The sequence below is a fragment of the Physeter macrocephalus genome, chromosome 3, assembly GCF_002837175.3.
Source record: "Physeter macrocephalus isolate SW-GA chromosome 3, ASM283717v5, whole genome shotgun sequence".
NCBI lineage: Eukaryota > Metazoa > Chordata > Mammalia > Artiodactyla > Physeteridae > Physeter > Physeter macrocephalus.
The window spans coordinates 22,521,203-22,540,392 of NC_041216.1; the positions used below are offsets into that span (position 1 = coordinate 22,521,203).

At 40.1% G+C, this 19,190-nt stretch overlaps 2 protein-coding genes across 3 annotated transcripts in view; one reads left to right on the forward strand and one right to left on the reverse strand.

Moving 5' to 3' along the window:
• The window catches only part of KAZN (kazrin, periplakin interacting protein), a 1,042,391-nt gene that overhangs the window by 928,837 nt on the left and 94,364 nt on the right, over positions 1–19,190 (reverse strand). The gene's annotated exons all lie outside the window — the stretch shown is intronic.
• Positions 11,655–12,852, forward strand: LOC102975327 (mevalonate kinase-like). 2 transcript variants are annotated; one of them, XM_024125709.3, is made up of 2 exons: positions 11,655–12,025; positions 12,176–12,852. In XM_024125709.3, the coding sequence occupies exons 1-2, from the start codon at positions 11,662–11,664 to the stop codon at positions 12,850–12,852; spliced, it is 1,041 nt and encodes a 346-aa protein (XP_023981477.1). In that variant the 5' UTR covers positions 11,655–11,661. The 2 variants fall into 2 exon arrangements, with proteins under 2 accessions (XP_023981477.1, XP_023981476.1); XM_024125708.3 differs by having other exon boundaries at positions 11,655–12,852.

The following is a 19,190-nucleotide window of genomic DNA, read 5'->3' on the forward strand; positions in this document are numbered from 1 at the left end:
CTACAAATAGAATTACCATACGACCCAGCAATCCCACTACTGGGCATATACCCTGAGAAAACCATAATTCAAAAAGAGTCATGTACCACAATGTTCATTGCAGCTCTATTTACAATAGCCAGGACATGGAAGCAACCTAAGTGTCCATCAACAGATGAAAGCATAAAGAAGATGTGGCACATATATACAATGGAATATTACTCAGCCATAAAAAGAAACGAAATTGAGTTATTTGTAGTGAGGTGGATGGACCTGGAGTCTGTCATACAGAGTGAAGTAAGTCAGAAGGAGAAAAACAAATACCGTATGCTAACACATATATATGGAATCTAAGGAAAAAAATGTCATGAAGAGCCTAGGGGTAGGATGGGAATAAAACACAGACCTACTAGCATGGCCTTGAGGATATGGGGGGGGAAGGGTAAGCTGTGACGAAGTGAGAGAGTGACATAGACATATATACACTACCAAAAGTAGGGTGGATAGCTAGTGGGAAGAAGCCGCATGGCACAGGGAGATCAGCTAGGTGGTGTGTGACCACCTAGAGGGGTGGGATGGGGAGGGTTGGAGGGAGGGAGACGCAAGAGGGAAGAGATATGGGAACATATGTATATGTATAGCTGATTCACTTTATTGTAAAGCAGAAACTAACACACCATTGTAAAGCAATTATACTCCAATAAAGATGTTAAAAAAAAAGAAAAGAAATTACATCAAAACAAAGGTAATACATGCTCAAAATGTATTACTTCCTAACTATTTTACTACATTACTGTTATCTTTGTTCTCGAGGTTATTTATCATACATTTATCTTATCTGTGTGGTAAAAATGCAATTTCCCCACCCGATGTTCAGCAACATCACACTGGAAGCATAAAATCCATCACAGTGTGAGTATTTACAGCATGGAAATTGGCAAATGTTACCATTCAGGCCCTCCTCCTTCCCTACCCCCACCACTTCTCCCACCAAAAGCTGGTTGTTAACATTTACCAGCACACCAGTGATTTCATAGGATGTGTTAAATAAGCAGGTTAACTAGTCTTCCCTGTTCTTGCTTCTTTACTCTCTCCCCTCCCCCATATACCATGAACACATGTATAGACACAAACCACATCTACCTGGGTCTCCCTTGTTCACTAGCACAACCTTACTCTGGAACACACTCTGCTCTTCCCCCTTTCTTCATGAATAAAATCCAGGATGTACAATTCAAACCCTATGTTGCTGAGCTTCCAGTAGTTATTGTACTTCAGTTTTCTCATCTGTAAAATGGGAGGGTTAGATAGGAAAATCTCAAAGGTACTATAAAGAATTGGAAACCCTTCGTTTTAATATACTACCCCCCAAAACACTTCATAGCATCAAAATAGTTAAAATCTTCTTTTATTTAGAATAAGGCAGATGCCAACTTTGTCCTCACTGTCCAACTCTACCACGCCTATGGAATCTTAGGTGAGCTACCCAACCATTCTCTGCCTCAGTTTCCACCCTGGTGAATTCATCACTGTCATTGCCATTACACTGTCCTCAGCACAGTCCACTGACTCACCTCAATTTTGAAGTTAACAGTATTACTCATTTTAAAGACTTTAAAATGAAAGGATCAGAAAAGCAGCAAAAAATATACATGAAATGCTAATTAAATGGGTGGTAATTATTTCTGAAATGTGATTTACCCTAAATGCAATAAAATCAACATTAAACAGATTAACAGAAATTGTAAATAACCATTTAGCAGAATGGGCGTTAACTCTTTGAAAGAACCTGCTACCCTAAAAGGGCACATACAAGCAAAACTGTACATTCACTCAAGCTGAAAAATATACATATGGACCTACGGTTCAAAGGCTGAAGCAAGCAGGTACCTCTGAGCCATCCCCTGGATTAAGGTAACTCCACTTCTGAAGAAAGTTCCATGAGTAGAGGTACCATATACTTATTGTCCAAACCACAACACTGGGGAGGGAAATAACATGCTTACACTGGAATAAGTATAAACCAGCACAGTCCCAGGTAAACCTGAAGGGAAGGTCCTAGCACCTCTAAGCTATCCTCCAGTGCTTTGGTCTGAAACCAAAACTTATTCTAAGCCATGAGCCTGGAATAAAGCACTAGTAATTCAAACAGGAAAATTCACTACCTGAAGAAAGGAAATGCCCCCAATGAGGCAACCCAACTAGAAAAGGCATGAATTGTGTCTAATTGTGATGCTGTTAACATACTCTGATATAAGCCATAGACCTAGGGCAGAGAATGTATAGCTGACCTATAGCAAAGATAAATAAAATTATATTTTACTCTTATTCAGAGAAGAATCTAAGTTTGTGTTGTGTGAAACATATATAATTTGGAGGCCTTTTAAGGAAAAAGAATTTAAAATTACAAATTCAAATGAGATTAACAGTAAATATTTGTTTAGAATGAAAAAAGAAATCATAATAATTACAAACATTCTGAAAAGCTGGCAAATAACACAAATGTCACAAAGTCAGAAAAATCTGAAAACTGACATGATAATATTGTTATCAACTAACTTCCTAACATACCTCCATAATCATTTCATCCTATATAGTGTGACTACATTCTCTTTGACTAACTCCACATTTGATAGTAGTCTTATAATATTTTCATAATGAGAACACAAAAATAACACAATCTGTCCTAAAAAATAGCTGGTCAAAAAAATGTTGGTAGATTCAAGATGGCTGTGAACTGTTGTCACTCCTCCCATTGGGTGGACTCTATTTTCCCTCCCCTTGAATCAGGTTGCAGCAAAAATTTACACTGTTTTCCAATCCAGGCCTAAAGAAAACTGGCAGTTTCTGCTTCCTTCCTCCAGGGACTTCCCACTTGGAACCCAGGCGGCATACTGTGAGGAAGGTCAGGTAGCCGGTTGGAGACGTCCACATGGGGAGAACCAAGGCTGAGCTCCCATCTGATGGCCAGCCCCAATATCAGTTAAATGAGACTATTCTGGACCTTCCAGCCATCTCAATAACCCAGCCAACATCTCATGAAGCAGCATAACTATCCGATCAAACCACAGAACTGTGAGGAATAATAATTGCTTTAAGTCACCAAGTCTTTGAGTGGTTTATTATTTAGCAATAATAGTTTTCTTCCAAAAATTTTATTATGAAAATATTCAAACATAAAAGTTGAAAGAATTGTAAACACTCATATACCCACCCCTTTGATTCTAGAATTAACATTTTACTATACTTGCTTTATCACATATGTTTATCCATCCGTCTCCATATTTTTTGCACACTTCAAAGTTGCAGACATCAGTACACTTTACTCCCAACACTTCAGTATGCATGTCATTAACTTGAGTTAAGGGCTTTTTTTTTCTTTTGAGGTAAAATGTACATAAATGAAATACACAAATCTTAAGTGTACCATCCTGAGTTTTTACAAATGCACGCACCTGTGAAACCCAAACCCCTAACAAGATATAGAACAGTACCAACACTCAGAAAGTTCCCTCCAGTCCCTTCTCATCAATCCCTGCCCCCACTTCTCCATGGGAAACAACTCTTTGAACTTTTTTTCTACCACAGATGAGCTTCACCAGTCCAGAGTGCAATAAACAGAAAATCATACAGTATATTTTCCTTTGCATCTGGCTTTTTTTCACTCAGAATGTTTATGAGATTTAGTCACATTGTTGTCTGCATCAGGGATGTGTTTCCTCTTAGTACTGAGAAGTATTCCTTTGTATAAATACACCACAATTTGTTTATCCATTCTCTTGTTGATGGACACCTGAGCTGTTTCCAATTTGTGGCTGTTATGAAAAAAGCTGCCATAAACATTCTTACTCAAGTCTTTTTGTAGACACATGTTTTCATTTTACTTGAGTGGATACCTAAGAGTGGAATTTCTGGGTCAAAGAGTAGATGCATGCTTAGTTTTATAAGAAACTTCCAAAGCCTTCATCTGAAGTGAACTTTGTTTTTTATTACTGATAGTTCAGAAAAGTTCCTTTAAGCTTCACATCTCATTATTGGCAATGTCATATCTGTAATGCCCTCTCTGTAGTTTCTCACTTGAGTGGTTTTTCTTACCAGGGAAAAGCCTCAGATGGTTCCAGCCATTTGATCTGGTTAGGCATTCCCTGCTTAGGGCTGGCCCAGCTCTGCCAGGTCCTCTCCGAGGGTGGTGGCCAAAGTGGTCATGAAGTCTAGGTCAGCCATACTGGCCTCTAAGCAGGCAGTGTTGCCTTCTAATCCTGCCCCTTGGAATCAAAGATGAGTCTAGATGCTTGATGAGTTCACCAGTGGTCTATGGTTACTGGGTGACTTAAACTTTTATTTCATTACTAGTATCTCCCCCTGGAGCCTCTGTCTTCCCAACTACAATGTAAGCTTCCCTGAGAACAGAATCTTGCTTCTCCTATTCACTGCTTCATCCTAACCACTTAAAATAGTGCCCAGAATAGAGTAGGAACTGAATAAACAAAGAAATGGATGAATGAATGAATGGCTGGTCTCATTTCTACTTTGTAACCCAACCCTGAAGAACTGCTTCTATATTGATCTACAGCTATGTACACTGATGCCTGAAGCCGCTGCAGAGCAGTTAGCATACCTGGTCTAGGTGATATGTCTTTCTCTGATTCCACCTGAGGAATGAGAGCCCCTCTAGGTCAGGTACTTCATCTAGGTTAGCAGTATGACCCCACAATACCCAGAAATGTGCTTTGTACATAGTAGGTACTCAAGAAATATCAACTTGATCTCTGCTTACCACATATACCAAGGGCTCTTCACCTGGGGACCCCCAAATTGCAGGAGTAGCCTTAATTCCTGATATTGTCTGCAAAATGTTTTCATAAGTATACTTTTTAGGATGGGGAGTTTAACACATTCTCAAAGGGGCTGGTGACCCAAAACATGCTAAGAATCACTGCAGTAGATTTTGACAAAAGCTACTTTTGCTTTCTTTTATGAATAAAGGACTTCTGGCAGAGCCTGGCTACGTGCTTACCAAGCCCATTTCCTTGCCATTTTAGCCACACAGCTGGACTGCATTTCCCAGCCTTCCTTGAAATTAGAGACCATATGACTGAGTTCTAGCCAATGGAATGTAGGGAGAAGTGAGGTCGCAACTTCCTGACTTGAGCCCTGAAACCTCCCTGGTGATGCTCCATGTGCTTTCTCTTCTTCCGTTGTCTGCACATCCAGGGGATCCAGGGAGGTCCTAGAAAGGATTGCCTTGGAGTGAGCAGAGCCATAAGATGAAAGAAGCCCAGGCCCTGCATGACCATTGGGAAAGCTGCCTGTTGAACACCTATTTGGACTCTTGATTTAAGCAAGAAATAAAATCTTCATGTGTTAAAGAACCATGACTTTGGAGCTGTATGTAACAGCAGCTAGCATTACTCACCCTGACTAATACAGCAGCAAGAGGCATTTTTATCTCTAGTATTTCCTGATGAAATATGAATAATTTGGCAGTCTGGTCTTTCTCCCCCATACAAGAAACAACAATGTCCTTTCTTGCCAAATGCTTATGACTGTGATGTTGTAGTCTGGACTACATTGATACAAAATTCAATGTAATTCTGCCTGCTGAGTGCCCAAGCACCCTTCTGTTGAGAGAAATCCCTCAGGAGATAGGAGGCAGGGGCACACCTAACACCGTGGAAGAACACTTCCTTTCTTCTATAGGTCAGCGGGCGATAGTCCTCTCCTGGCTTCCTAGCAGTTGTGGCATGGGTATGTGACCTAAGCTTGGTCAACCGACTGCTCTCAGGGCTGAGGAGAAAACCAAAGGGACATTAATCACAGGGCTGTAGTAGATTCACAAGTCCCAGGACATGGCAGCATGAGTCTGCATGGGGAGAAACCCAATGTCCCAGCAGTGCTGTCCAGATGTGAGGGCCCCAGTGGCCCACACTTTCTTCCTCTGTGGTGTACTGGTTCTACCTTCCTCCTTGGCTCATTTTCCTCAGCTTGGATCTCCAGCCTTCTGCAAACCAGTCGATAGCCTTCCAATACATTCCTTTTCTGTTCAACTGCAGTTGATTTCTATTGTTCGCAACCAAGAACCTTGACTGCTGTACACCCCCAACTGAGTCACTGAATCCTCAAGTCAACCAAAAACAGGAGAAGATGAATGCAATTCAATGCAAGCAACACATTCTTGAGACAGTTTTTCCTCCTCTCTGATACAATTTCCTACTGACCAACACCATTTTGTAAAATATTTTTTCTTATTTTAAAAGCAACTTTTGTTCATGGCAGCACATTAGAACATGTGACTATTACAATGAAAATTTTAATTACTCCTAATCTCATCAACCAGAAATAACCTATTATATTTCTTACAAGCTATCTTCCTAACACAAATTTATAAAAGAAAAAAAAACAATTATAGTACCTTTTACAGTTTTATAATTTTATATCATGATCAATTTTCCATATTATTGTTCTATTCAACAAATATTTATCGTATGGCAAGGATGTGGAGAAATTGGGAACACTCATACATTGCTGCTGGGAATGTAAAATGGTCCGGCCACTTTGGAAAACAGTTTGGTAGTTCCCAAAAGTTGAAACAGAGTTACCGTATAACCTAAGAATTCCACTCCTAAAATTATATTTCAAGAGAAATAAAAATACATGTCCATACAAAAACTTGTACATGAATGTTCATAGCAGCATCATTCATATTAGCCAAAATGCAGAAACAATGCAATATTATTTGGCAATAAAAAGGAATGAAATACTGATTTATGGTACCACACAGATGAACCTTGAAAGCATTATGCTAACTGAAAGAAGCTAGTCACATAGGATCACATTGAATCATCCCACTTATATTAAATGTCCAGGACAGGCAAATCTATAGAGACAGAAAGCAGATTAGTTGCCTAGAACTTGGCAATTAAAGGGAAATGGGGAGTAACTCTTATTAATGGATATAGGGTTTCATTCTGGAGCGAGGAAAATGTTCTAAAAGTGATTACTGACTATAACTATGAATATGCTAAAAACTGTTGTATTCTTTAAATGGGTAAATTGTATGGTGTATGAATTAGATCTTAATGAGACGTTTACCAAAAAAATGTTTATTGTAGGCTTATTATATGCCATGCGTTGTGGTGGTCATTGTGCATAAAAATAAGACAGACTCCATCCCTTCCTAGTATTTCCGCTTATATTTTCACCACAATTATGTAACAAACTCTCAATAGTTGAAAGGTCAGACTGCTTCCAACACTGGGATGAACATCCTTGCAAAATTATCTTTATCCACCTCTCTCATTCCTTTCTTAGAAGACATTTCAAGAAGTGGAATTACTTAGGTAAACGATGAACTTATTAATGCTCAAGCTGCTTTGACATGCTTCCATCCTTGACATGTGAGAGAAATACTGCCATTTCTGTGGATGAGTCCAGTAAAGATCAGCCCCTTGCCCATTTTCTTGAGGGTTACTGGGCTACCTGGTATATATTCCAAAGAAAGGCAGGCCAGGGCAAGTCATTTCTACCATCACTCCAAAATTTTACTGAGGTTGGGCCAAGCTTGAGTTGATAAGTATAAGAACTTCCCTCTCCTTGCCACCCCCATCTTCTGCCCCCATGTCTTAGATCCACACTCCCCTTGACGTTTTGAAAAGGAAAGAAAGGGTCCAAAAATGAAAATGTGTTGCTTTTGAAATAAAAATGAAAAGGCATGAGTTTTGTAAGGGCTGAGAGAAAAGATAAATGAGTGTGCCAAGGTGTCAAGAGAAGAAAAGAAGGTACCCATGAGACGGGCAATCCAAAACAGCCTGCCCTTAGTGGAAGCACATGCACAGTCACCTAAGCAGAGCCCAAGGCTCTCTCCCCTAACAGGAGTCAGCCCTGGTTCACTGGAGTCCCTCTAGGCTTTGGGTCTTCACACAGTAACAACTGAGGTCAATCAGTTATTAATGATTCCTCTAATTATTCTCCAAGACATGGGAATTCACATTAAAGTGGGAACCTAGCAAAGCAGGGTGACAGCTCTCTGCCTCTGTGTGTGACAACAGCCAAGCTGCTTTCATTCTCTAGGTCATTCTTCTGATTTGTAAAATAAGAATGTCCTACCCAACAATGTTTAAGACAGGGATATTTGAGTCAGCAATAATGATGACACAGTCACAAATGCAACGTGTCACAGCACCTCCCAGTGTCTGTAAAAGCCTCCAGAGCTACTGTATCCTTTCACGTGGGCCCACTCTGGACCACAGAGCTACCAGTGGAGACTCTTAGCTGCCCTGACTCCCTCCTTCTCCGTACATGGGAGGTGAGCATTCTCATGTGAACCTATAAACAAGACCTCTTGCTTTGTCACAGGTTCAAGTTCACTCTGCCTTTCAACAGACTCCCTCTCCTCACTGTTCTGCTTAGTACAACTTTGCATTTGACAGAGCTCCGTAATTGCAGGAATCTGTAGAATGTTTACTCTGGCTGATTTCAATAGGGCAGCAAATCCTTTGACATTCCTCCCCTTAAGAGATGGAGATCTGTGTCCCTCCCCTTGAATCTGGGCAGGTTTCTGACTGCTGACACCAAGAGAGTATAGCTAACATGACACTATGGGCCAGGGCACTCTTTCTCAACCTTTTTTATTCATTATTTTCCCCCTAGAAAGCCTTTTTAGACATTTTTTCCTACTTGCATTTCCAACTCCCTAATATTTTAATTCCACAAATATAGTTCTTGTACTGTATGTATATCTGTGTTTTTTTACACAAAAAAATAATGTTTTTCACACCTTTCCATGAATCAACTTTCGACCCCACAAATCAATATCACCTCTGTTGAAAATGCTTGGGCTAGGCTATAAAAGGCCAGGTAGCTTCCCATGGATTCTCTTGGAACTCTACTCATGGAGCTTTTAGGTGTTATGTATTAAGTGTATATATATGTATATATATAGTATATATATATATATATATACATATATACACATATATATATACTATATATATATATGCACTATATATACATAAAGACTACCCAGCAGCTGCCATGCTAGATAGACCATCTGTAAATACAAATATACAGAAAGATGCCCCATAAGCTCAGCTATTCCAACCATCAGTCATGGGAGTCTTCCCAGCCCAGGCTCCAGACATGTGAGTAAAGAATCCTTCAAGAGGACCCCAGCTCCAGCTGCTGTCTGACTGTAATCACATTAGAGATACCAAGCCAGATTTACCCAGACTAGCCAATCCCCAGAACCAGAGAGATAATAACAAATAATTTGATCACTATGCTCTGACATGGTTTATTACCCAACAGATAGCCAGAACACTTACAATGTACCAAAAGCTATCCTAAGAATTCCACACTTATTAATTCATTTTATCCTCACAATATCCTATGAAGTAAGTATATACATTTCACAGATGGATTCAATTCTGGCAACTCATCCAAGAAGAACTGTAGGACTGCACTTTGCTTGGGAACTACTGCTCCATGGCTTCTTCTAGCTGTAATGTTTTTTGGTTCTTCTACCCATCATAATACCTGTTTATACATTCTTTTATTCAACAAGCATTTATTAGTCATCACAAGCTAGGTACCATGCTAAGCATTAAGGACACCAAAATTAGTTAAAAGTCATAGCTCCTATACTCATGGAGCTTGCAATCTAACAGAGAGATAAAAATGTTATCAATTCAGTTTGATAAAAATTATGATAAGTGTAAGGTCAGAATGCTATGGATACAAGTGGAGACCCAAACCAGAACAGGGGCAGGGGGAGGACAGGGAAGCCTTTCTTGGAAAGAGTGGGCTTTGGAAAGAGTTTTAAGAGAGAAGAGACATAGGAAGGGTCTGAGATGGTAGTATAGGAAAACCCTGAGCTCACCTCCTCCAACGGACACACTGAATCTACACCTACATGTACAGCAATTCCTTCAGAAGAAAACCTGAGGACTGACTGAATAGCTACTGCCTGTAGAAGGACCACATAGAAATGTGTAGGAAAGACAGAGACATGGTATCCATAGGAACCCCACTGCTGACACAGTGTCCTACAATAAGGAGGGATATTGCTGAGGAGCTGAACTCAGACTCACCCATACTGGGACACAGTGAGAAAACAACAGTTTAAAGGGCACCTAGACTAGAGGGGAAATAAATCCATTTACTAACCTTAGAGCTTCTGCCAAATGGGCAAGGAGCCTTCTCCAGGATTGGAGGTACCAGTGAGCACCATTGTTTGAGTCCCTCCAGGACTTCCCCTGGCCCACACCCACTCCAGCTCCAGCCTTCTGCCAAAGTGGCCTCAGGCACAGTGCCCCTAAGGGACTTCCCCTGGCACAGGCCCATTTCGGCCCCAGCCACACTGTCAAAGCCACCAGTTACAAGCAGTCTATACAGGGGACACTTCCAGACAAGGCCACTCCTTCAAGACCAGGAGAGTAGCTTTTTTGCCTAATTTATAGAAACATAAAATGAAGGTCAAACAAAATGAGAGGGCAGAGAAATATGCACTCTACATAGGAGCACCTAGATATAAAAAGTAAATATTATCAGAAATAAAGGGAGAAATTGATAACACAGTAATAGTAGGAGACTTTAATACTCCACTTACATCAATGGATAGATTATCCAGACAGAAAATCAATAAGCAAACACTGGCCTTAAACAACACATTATATTAGATAGACACTCTCCCTCTTTCTCTCCCTCTCTCTCTCTCTCTCTCTCTCTCTCCCTCCCTCCCTCCCTCTCTCTCTCTATCTCTCTCTCTCTCTCTCTCTCTCTCTATATATATATATATATATATATAAAACATTCCATTTAAAAGCTGCAGAATACATGCTCTTTTCAAATGCACATGGAACATTCTCCAGAATAGATCACATGCTAGGCCACAAAACAAGTCACCATAAATTTAAGAAGATTGAAATCTTTTCAAGCACCTCTTCCTACCACAATAGTATGAAGAAAAAAAAAAAAAGAAAATTATAGGCCAATGTTCCTGATGAATATAGATGCAAAATTTCTCATCAAAATATTTGCAAACCAAATTCAACAATACATTAAAAGGATCATACATCATGATCAAGTGGTATTCATTCAAGGGATGCAAGAATGTTTTGACATCCATAAATAAATCAATGTGATACACCACATTAACAAAACAAAGAATAACAATCATATCATCATCCCAATAGATGCAGAAAAGGGATTTAACAAATTTCAACATCCATTTATGATTTTTAAAAACTCTCAACAAGCAGGTATACAGGGAACAGAACTGAACCTAATAAAGGCCATATATGACAAACCACACCTAATATAACAGTCAATGCTGAAAAGCTGAAAGCTTTTCCTCTAAGATCAGGAACAAGAAGACAAGGATGCTCACTCTCACCACTTTCATTAAACCTAGTATTGGAAGTCCTAGCCACAGCAATTAGGTATGAAAAAGAAATAAAAGGCATACAAATTGGAAAAGAAGAAGTAAAATTGTCACTATTTGCAGAAGATGTGATACTACATATAGAAAACCCCAAAGGTTTCACCAAAAAAAATGAACTATCAGAAAGAGAAATTAAGAAAACAACCCCAGTCTTCCCCCCTCTGCCTGCAAGCTTGGGGATGGAGTCCCGGAGCGGCTCAGGCTCGGGAGCAGAGCCTGTGGCAACAGGACTCCCAGGAGCCATGTTGTCAGAAGTCCTGCTAGTGTCTGCTCCAGGGAAAGTCATCCTTCATGGAGAGCATGCTGTGGTCCATGGCAAGGTAGCACTGGCTGTGGCCTTGAACTTGAGAACATTCCTCTGGCTTCAGCCCCACAGCAATGGGAAAGTGGGCCTCAACTTACCCATCATTGGCATCAAGCGGGCCTGGGATGTGGCCAAGCTTCAGATGCTGGACACCAGCTTTCTGAAGCAAGGTGACGTCACAGCACTCACCCCGGAGCAAGTGGAGAAGCTGAAGGAGGTGGCAGGCTTCCCCAAGGACTGTGCCGACCACGAGCACCTGGCTGTGCTGTCCTTCCTTTACTTGTACCTGTCCATCTGCCAGAGTCAGAGAGCCCTGCCCAGCCTGGACATTGCCGTGTGGTCAGAGCTGCCCACTGGGGCCAGCCTTGGCTCCAGTGCCACCTACTCTGTGTGTTTGGCCGCTGCCCTCCTGACTATGTGCAAGGAGATCCCAAACCCGCTGAAGGATGGAGAGGCCGCCAGCAGGTGGACGGAGGAGAAATTGGAACTAATTAACAAGTGGGCCTTCCAGGGGGGTAGGGTGATTCATGGGAACCCCTCCGGAGTGGACAACGCTGTCAGCACCTGGGGAAGAGCACTCCAATACCAGCAAGGGAAGATTTCATCCTTAAAGAGGCCGCCGGCTCTGAAGATCCTGCTGATCAACACCAGAGTCCCTCACAGCACCAAGGCCCTGGTGGCCGGTGTCAGGAGCAGGCTGCTGAAGTTCCCAGAGATCATGGTCCCCCTCCTGACCTCCATAGACGCCATTTCCCTGGAGTGCGAGTGGGTGCTGGGGGAGATGGCAGTGGCCCCGGCCCCAGAGCACTACCTCATGCTGGAAGAGCTCATCGACATGAACCAGAACCATCTGAATGCCCTCGGTGTGGGCCATGCCTCGCTGAACCAGCTGTGCCAGGTGACCATGGCCCACGGATTGCACAGCAAGCTCACTGGCACAGGTGGCAGGGGCTGTGGCATCACGCTTCTCAGGCCAGATCTGGAGCAGCCAGAGGTGGAGGCCATGAAGCAGGTGCTGACCAGCTGTGGGTTTGACTGCTGGGAAACCAGCATCGGTGCCCCTGGTGTCTCCATCCACATGGCCGTCTCCCTGGACGCCCTTGTCTGGCAAGCCCTGGATGGCCTCTGAGATGAAACCACCCCACCACGAAGCCCTTTCTCAGATTATTCTGGGCACTGGAGTTGGCCTCTGTGCCAGCCAGTGGGCACCCAGCTCCTGATGCTGACTGGGAGGCCCCCAGCCCCTCTGTGACACCCCTCCCACTGGCCATGCCCCCCAGTCCCCGGAGTGAGTCAGGCGGCCCAGAAGCCATGTCTGTGTTCTACAGCATTCTCTTGAGCTGGCGGGCGGTAGGGCCATGTGGAGTCCTCTGAGACTCAAGGGCCTCTTTCCTGTCCTCCCTGAAGCACCCACAGACCCACAAATTCCCTGGCAGAGCTGCTTGGATCCCAGATGCAGGGGTCTGGTTCCCAGAGCAGCGGGCCTTCTCCTTCCCTCCACCTCTGGTCACCTCCCCCAGGAAGCCTTCCCAGGCTGTTCTCTCCAGCTAGACTGTGGGTGCCTCCAGGGGGTGCTGCAGTTTCTTCCGGTCTGAACCCAAGGGGTTTGCAGAAAAGATGGCAAAGGGGGAATAAAAAGATCTTGAGTAAAAAAAAAAGAAAAGAAAACAACCCCATTTACAATTGCATCAAAAATAATAAAATACTGGGCTTCCCTGGTGGCGCAGTGGTTGAGAGTCCGCCTGCCAATGCAGGGGACGCACGTTTGTGCCCTGGTCTGGGAAGATCCCACATGCCGCGGAGCAGCTGGGCCCGTGAGCCATGGCCACTGGGCCTGCACGTCTGGAGCCTGTGCTCCGCAGTGGGAGAGGCTACAACAGTGAGAGGCCCGCGTACCACAAAAAAAATAATAATAAAAAAATAAAAATAAAATACCTAGGTATAAATTTAACCATGTACTCTGAAAACTGTAAGACACTGAGGAAAGAAATAGAAAAAAACACAAATAAATGAAAAGATGCACCGTGCTCAAGGATTTAAATAATCAGTATTATTAAAATGTCCATTGAACCCAAAGCAATCTACGGACTCAAAAAATCCCTATCAAAATATCAATGGCATTTTTCACAGAACTACAAAAAATAATTCTAAAATTTGTACAGAACCATGAAAGACCCTGAATAGCCAAAGCAATCTTGAAAAGGAACAAAGCTGGAGATATCATGCTCCCAGACTTAAAATTATACTACAAAGTTAAAGTAATCAAAACACTATGGTACTGACACTAAAATAGACACATAGATGGAAATTCCATGAACAGAGAGTCCAGAAATAAACCTATGTTCATATGGTCAATTAATCAATGACAAAGGAAGCAAGAGTACACAATGGGGAAAAGACAGTCTATTCAATAAATGCTGTTGGGAAAATTAGACAACTATATGCAAAAGAATGAAACTAGACCACTTTCTTATGCCATATACAAAACTAAATTCAAAATGGATTAAAGACTTAAATGTAAGGCCTGAAACCATAAAACTCCTTGAAGAAAACAAGTAACCTTGTAAAACAGTAACCTCTTTGACATCAGTCTTAGCAATACTTTTTTGGATATGTTTCCTCAGGAAAGGACAACAAAAGCAAAATAAACAAGTGGGACTACATTAAACTAGAAAGCTTTTTCACAGTGGGAAAAAACCACCAACAAAATGAAAAGGCAACATACCAAATGGAAGAAGATACAAACTATATCTGCAAACTATACACCCACTAAGGGATTGATATCCAAAATATATAAAGAACTCATACAACTCAATAGCAAAAAACCCCAAACAATCCCATTAAAAAGTGGGCAGAAGATCTGAATAGGCATTTTCCCAAAGAAGACACACAGAGGTCCAAAAGTTATGTAAAAAGTTGCTCAACATCACTAATCATCAGGGAAATACAAGTCAAAACCACAGTGAGATATCACTCATACCTGTTAGAATGGCTATTATCAAAAAGATAAGAAGCAACAAGTGTTGGTGAGGATGTGGAGAAAAGGGAACCCTCATGGCTGGTTGCTGGGAATGTAAATTGGTGCAGCCACTATGGAAAATAGTATAGAGATTCTTCAAGAAATTAAAACTAGAACTACAGTATAATCCAACAATTTCACTTCTGGGTATTTATCCAAAGAAAACAAAAACACTAATTCAAAAAGATATTTGTACCCCTATGATAATTGCAGCACTATTTTCAATAACCAAGATATGGAAGCAACCTACATGTCCATCAACAGATGAATAGATAAAGAAGATATGGTGTATATATGCAATGGAATACTATTCAGCCATAAAAAGAATGAAATCTTCTCATTTGCACTAAGGTGGATGGTCCTGGAGTGTATTACACAAAGCAAAATAAGTCAAACAGAGAAAAATAAATACCACTGGATTTCATTTACATGTGGAATCTAAAAAAGAAAACAAAACAGAAACAGTCTCACAGATACAGAGAACAAATTGGTGGTTGCTGGGGTCGGGGGGGAGGGAACAGATGAAATAGGCGAAGGGGACTAAGAGATACAAATTTCTAGCTATAAAATAATGTACACATAGAAAATATAAATAATATTGTAACAACTTTATATGGTGATGGACTTCATAATATATAAAAATACCGAATTACTGCTTACACCTGAAACTAACATAATTTGTATGTTAATTATAACTCAATAATTTAATAAATAAATGGGAAAAAGAAGACTTAGCCAAGAAAAAAGACAGGGGCTGATATTCCAACAGAATTACAGTTGTGCAAAGTCAGGAGACAGTAAAGTACATTCAACCTGAAACTAACATAATTTGTATGTTAATTATAACTCAATAATTTAATAAATAAATGGGAAAAAGAAGACTTAGCCAAGAAAAAAGACAGGGGCTGATATTCCAACAGAATTACAGTTGTGCAAAGTCAGGAGACAGTACATTCAGGAAATTGTCAGTGATTTTGAGGAATTTGGGCATGAGTGAAGGGAGAAGACGGTGCAAGGTAAGCACTCATCTGGTTTGCCTGAGACTTGCAGAATTTTAAAACTGAAAGCCTCACATCCTGTGAAGTCCCTCAGTCCTAAGAAACCAGGACAGTTGGTTTCCCCAGGCAGGCCAGAAGGGAGCACCGAATGGTATGAGTGGAGTAGAAATTGGTGAGTGGAGGCTACAGAGTCGTAAACCATGTAAGCCATTCTCGGGCAGTTTTGACTTTATCCCCAGGACAAACAGGGAGACAATGAAGGGTCTTAGGCAGGGCTAGAGATTTGATTATTTAACAGCAAACTGGGGTTGAGCCAGAGCTGAAACGAGAACTAACTCCATGTGCTTGGGGCACAATAGTCTCTTCACTTCTCTCAGTGTTCAGAGAAGCTTTTCAACACCATGAGATGTTTGCAGACATGGAACTAGATGCCTACTTGCATTTCCAGCTGACACAGAGCCCAGAACCCTGGGGAAGAAACCATGAATCTAATCTACAACTCCCTCTCTACTACATACTGACACACTCTTACATTTTAAAAAAAGGAAGAGAAGAGAACTCAGCAAAGACCATCCTTGACCCAATGTCCCCTCCAGCCACTATCCTATTTATCTACTCTCTTTTAAGGAAAAACTGTTCTGAGTTGTTCATTCCTGTTCTCTCCAAATCCTCACCTTCCATTCTCTTTTGAATGTATGAGAATCAGTCTTTTACCCTGAAACTAACCTGTTAATTGAAAATGTTCACCCCAAGGTCACCAAAAGTTCCATATTGTCAAACCCAATGGTTAACAATCCACATTTCACTCAACTCTCAACATCACTTAATACAGTTGAGGACTTCCTCCTTTTACAATTTTCTCCATAAAGTTTTACGGTTTTCCATGTAGATGTCTTATAATATCTTTGGTTAGATTTATTCCTAGCTGTTGAATAGCTTATGCTACTTTAAAGGCACACTTTAAAGGAATTTTGAATTTTTATCTTATATTTGTTTCCACACTTTAAAGGAATTTTAAATTTTTATCTTATATTTGTTTCCAGTGTGTAAAAAAAAAATTAATTTTTATATATTTAATTGTATCCAGCAAGCCAGCTAAATTCACTTATTAATTCTAATAGAGTACCTGTGGATTCTTTTGGATTATCTACTTATACAATTATGTTTGCAAATTATAACCATTTTATTTATTTTTCTTACCCTACTTCATTGGCTAAAGCTATCAGTAGAACATTTAATAGACGTGGTGATAGTAGATATATTTGTTTTATTCCTGCCCTCAAAGGGAACACTTTCAGTATCTCCTCATTAAGTCAGATTCTTGCTATTGGTTTCAAGTAGATGTTCATTATCATATTAGGAACTTGCCTTCTAGTCCTAGTTTGCTGAGAGCTTTATTATGATTGAATGTTGAATCTTATAAAACGTCTTTTCTCCATCTATTTAAAGAATCTTATAGGGCTTCCCTGGTGGCGCAGTGGTTGCGCGTCCGCCTGCCGATGCAGGGGAACCTGGTTCGCACCCCGGTCTGGGAGGATCCCACATGCCGCAGAGCGGCTGGGCCCGTGAGCCATGGCCGCTGAGCCTGCGCGTCCGGAGCCTGTGCTCCGCAACGGGAGAGGCCGCAGCAGAGGGAGGCCCACATACCACAAAAAAAAAAAAAAAAAAAAAAGAATCTTATAGTTTTCAATAATGTAATAAATTCATTGATTGATTTTAAAATGTTAAACCACCTTTTCATTTATGAGATAAACTTTACTTGGTCAGGATGTATTACCCTTTTTATATAGCACTAGATTCAGTCTGCTAATATTTTAAGTTTTTCTTTTTTTCTTGATTACCCTTGCTAGGGGATTACCAATTATATTAATCTTTTTAAATATCAATTTTGGGCTCTATAAATGTTTCTATTGTACATATGCTTTCTATTTTACTGATTCAATTCTTTATTTTTATTATTTCCCTTCTCCAGTGTTTCTTGAGCTTAATATGCTGTTCTTTTTAGAGCTTCTTGAGATGAAAACTTGAGTTTTTTCAACTTTTCTTCTTTTTCTAACATATGCATTCTGTGTTGTAAATTTCCTTCAAGCATTGTTTTAGTTGTATTTTAACAGCTTGAGTATCATGTTTTCACTATCATTCAGTTAAAAATATTTTAATTTTCATTATAATGTTTTCTCTGATTCATGGGTTATTTTGTAGTATATTGCTTAACTCCTAAACATTTGGGAATTTCTAGTTACCTTTTCATCACTGATTTCTTACTTAATTCCACTGTGGCCAGAGAATGTATTTTGTATAATTTCAATCCAGTGATACTTACTAATATTTGTCTTATGGACAATTATTTATCCTATTTTGTAAAGGTTCTGTGTGTTCTTGAATGTATTTTCTGCAGTCGTTAGCTGCAGTATCCTACATGTGTCAATTAGGTCAACTTTATTCATTGTGTTTTTCAAATATTTTATACCTGTTTTCATTTTCTGTCCACTTATTCTATTGACTAAGAGAAGTATCTTAAAATCTCCAGCTGTGATTGTATATTTATCTATTTCCCATTTTAATTATATCTATTTGGGATTTACATATTTTGAGGCTACATTAGTAGGTGCATACAAATTTAGATTTGTTATACATTCTTGTTGAAAGGACCCTTTTATCACTGTAAAATTTTCTCTTCATGTCTAGTAAATGTTTTTGTCTTAAAGTCTACTTTGTCTGGTATTTTTACAACTACACCAGATTTCTCTTGGTTAGGATTCTCATGGTATAACTTTTTCCACCCTCTTACTTTTACCTTTTCAATGTCTTTATATTTAAGGTATATTTCTTATAAGCGGTATACATGTTATTGTCTTTAAATCTAGACTGGCAATATTTGCTTTTAATTGAGCATTTGCTCCCTTTAAACTTAGTGTAACTCGATATATTGGGGTTAAAACTACTTTCTCACTATTTGTTTTATATTTGCTTCCTCTGTTTATTGTTCAATTGTGCTTTCTTGCCTTCTTTCAAATATTCAAGTATTTTTTTATTATTTCACTTTCTTCCTTCCATCAAATTCTCACTTATATATTATTTTATTATTTTAGTGGTTATCCTAGAGATTGCAATATGCATGCTTGGCTTATTAAAATCTACCTAAATTAGGACATTACCATTTTTTGGACAATGCCAGAACCTTCTACACTTTAACTCCATTTACCCACCTCTTGCCTTTTGTAACTGCTTTAGTTTACATTTTATTTCTGTGTACATTTTAAGCCCTATAAGGCATTACTACTACTGTTTAAGTTGACAGATTTCAATTAGATTTACCAGATACAGATCCTTTCCAATCCTTCCTGAATAACCATGCTTCCATCTAGAAGCACTTTCCTTTGGCCTTAAGTATTCTTTTTAGCGCAGTTCAGTTTTTATTTTCTAAACATTTCTTTATTTTAATTTTTG

What these genes read in the sequence shown, in the direction of transcription:
- LOC102975327 (XM_024125708.3), top strand. Translation starts at nt 11,662, where the DNA reads ATGTTGTCAGAAGTCCTGCTAGTGTCTGCTCCAGGGAAAGTCATCCTT.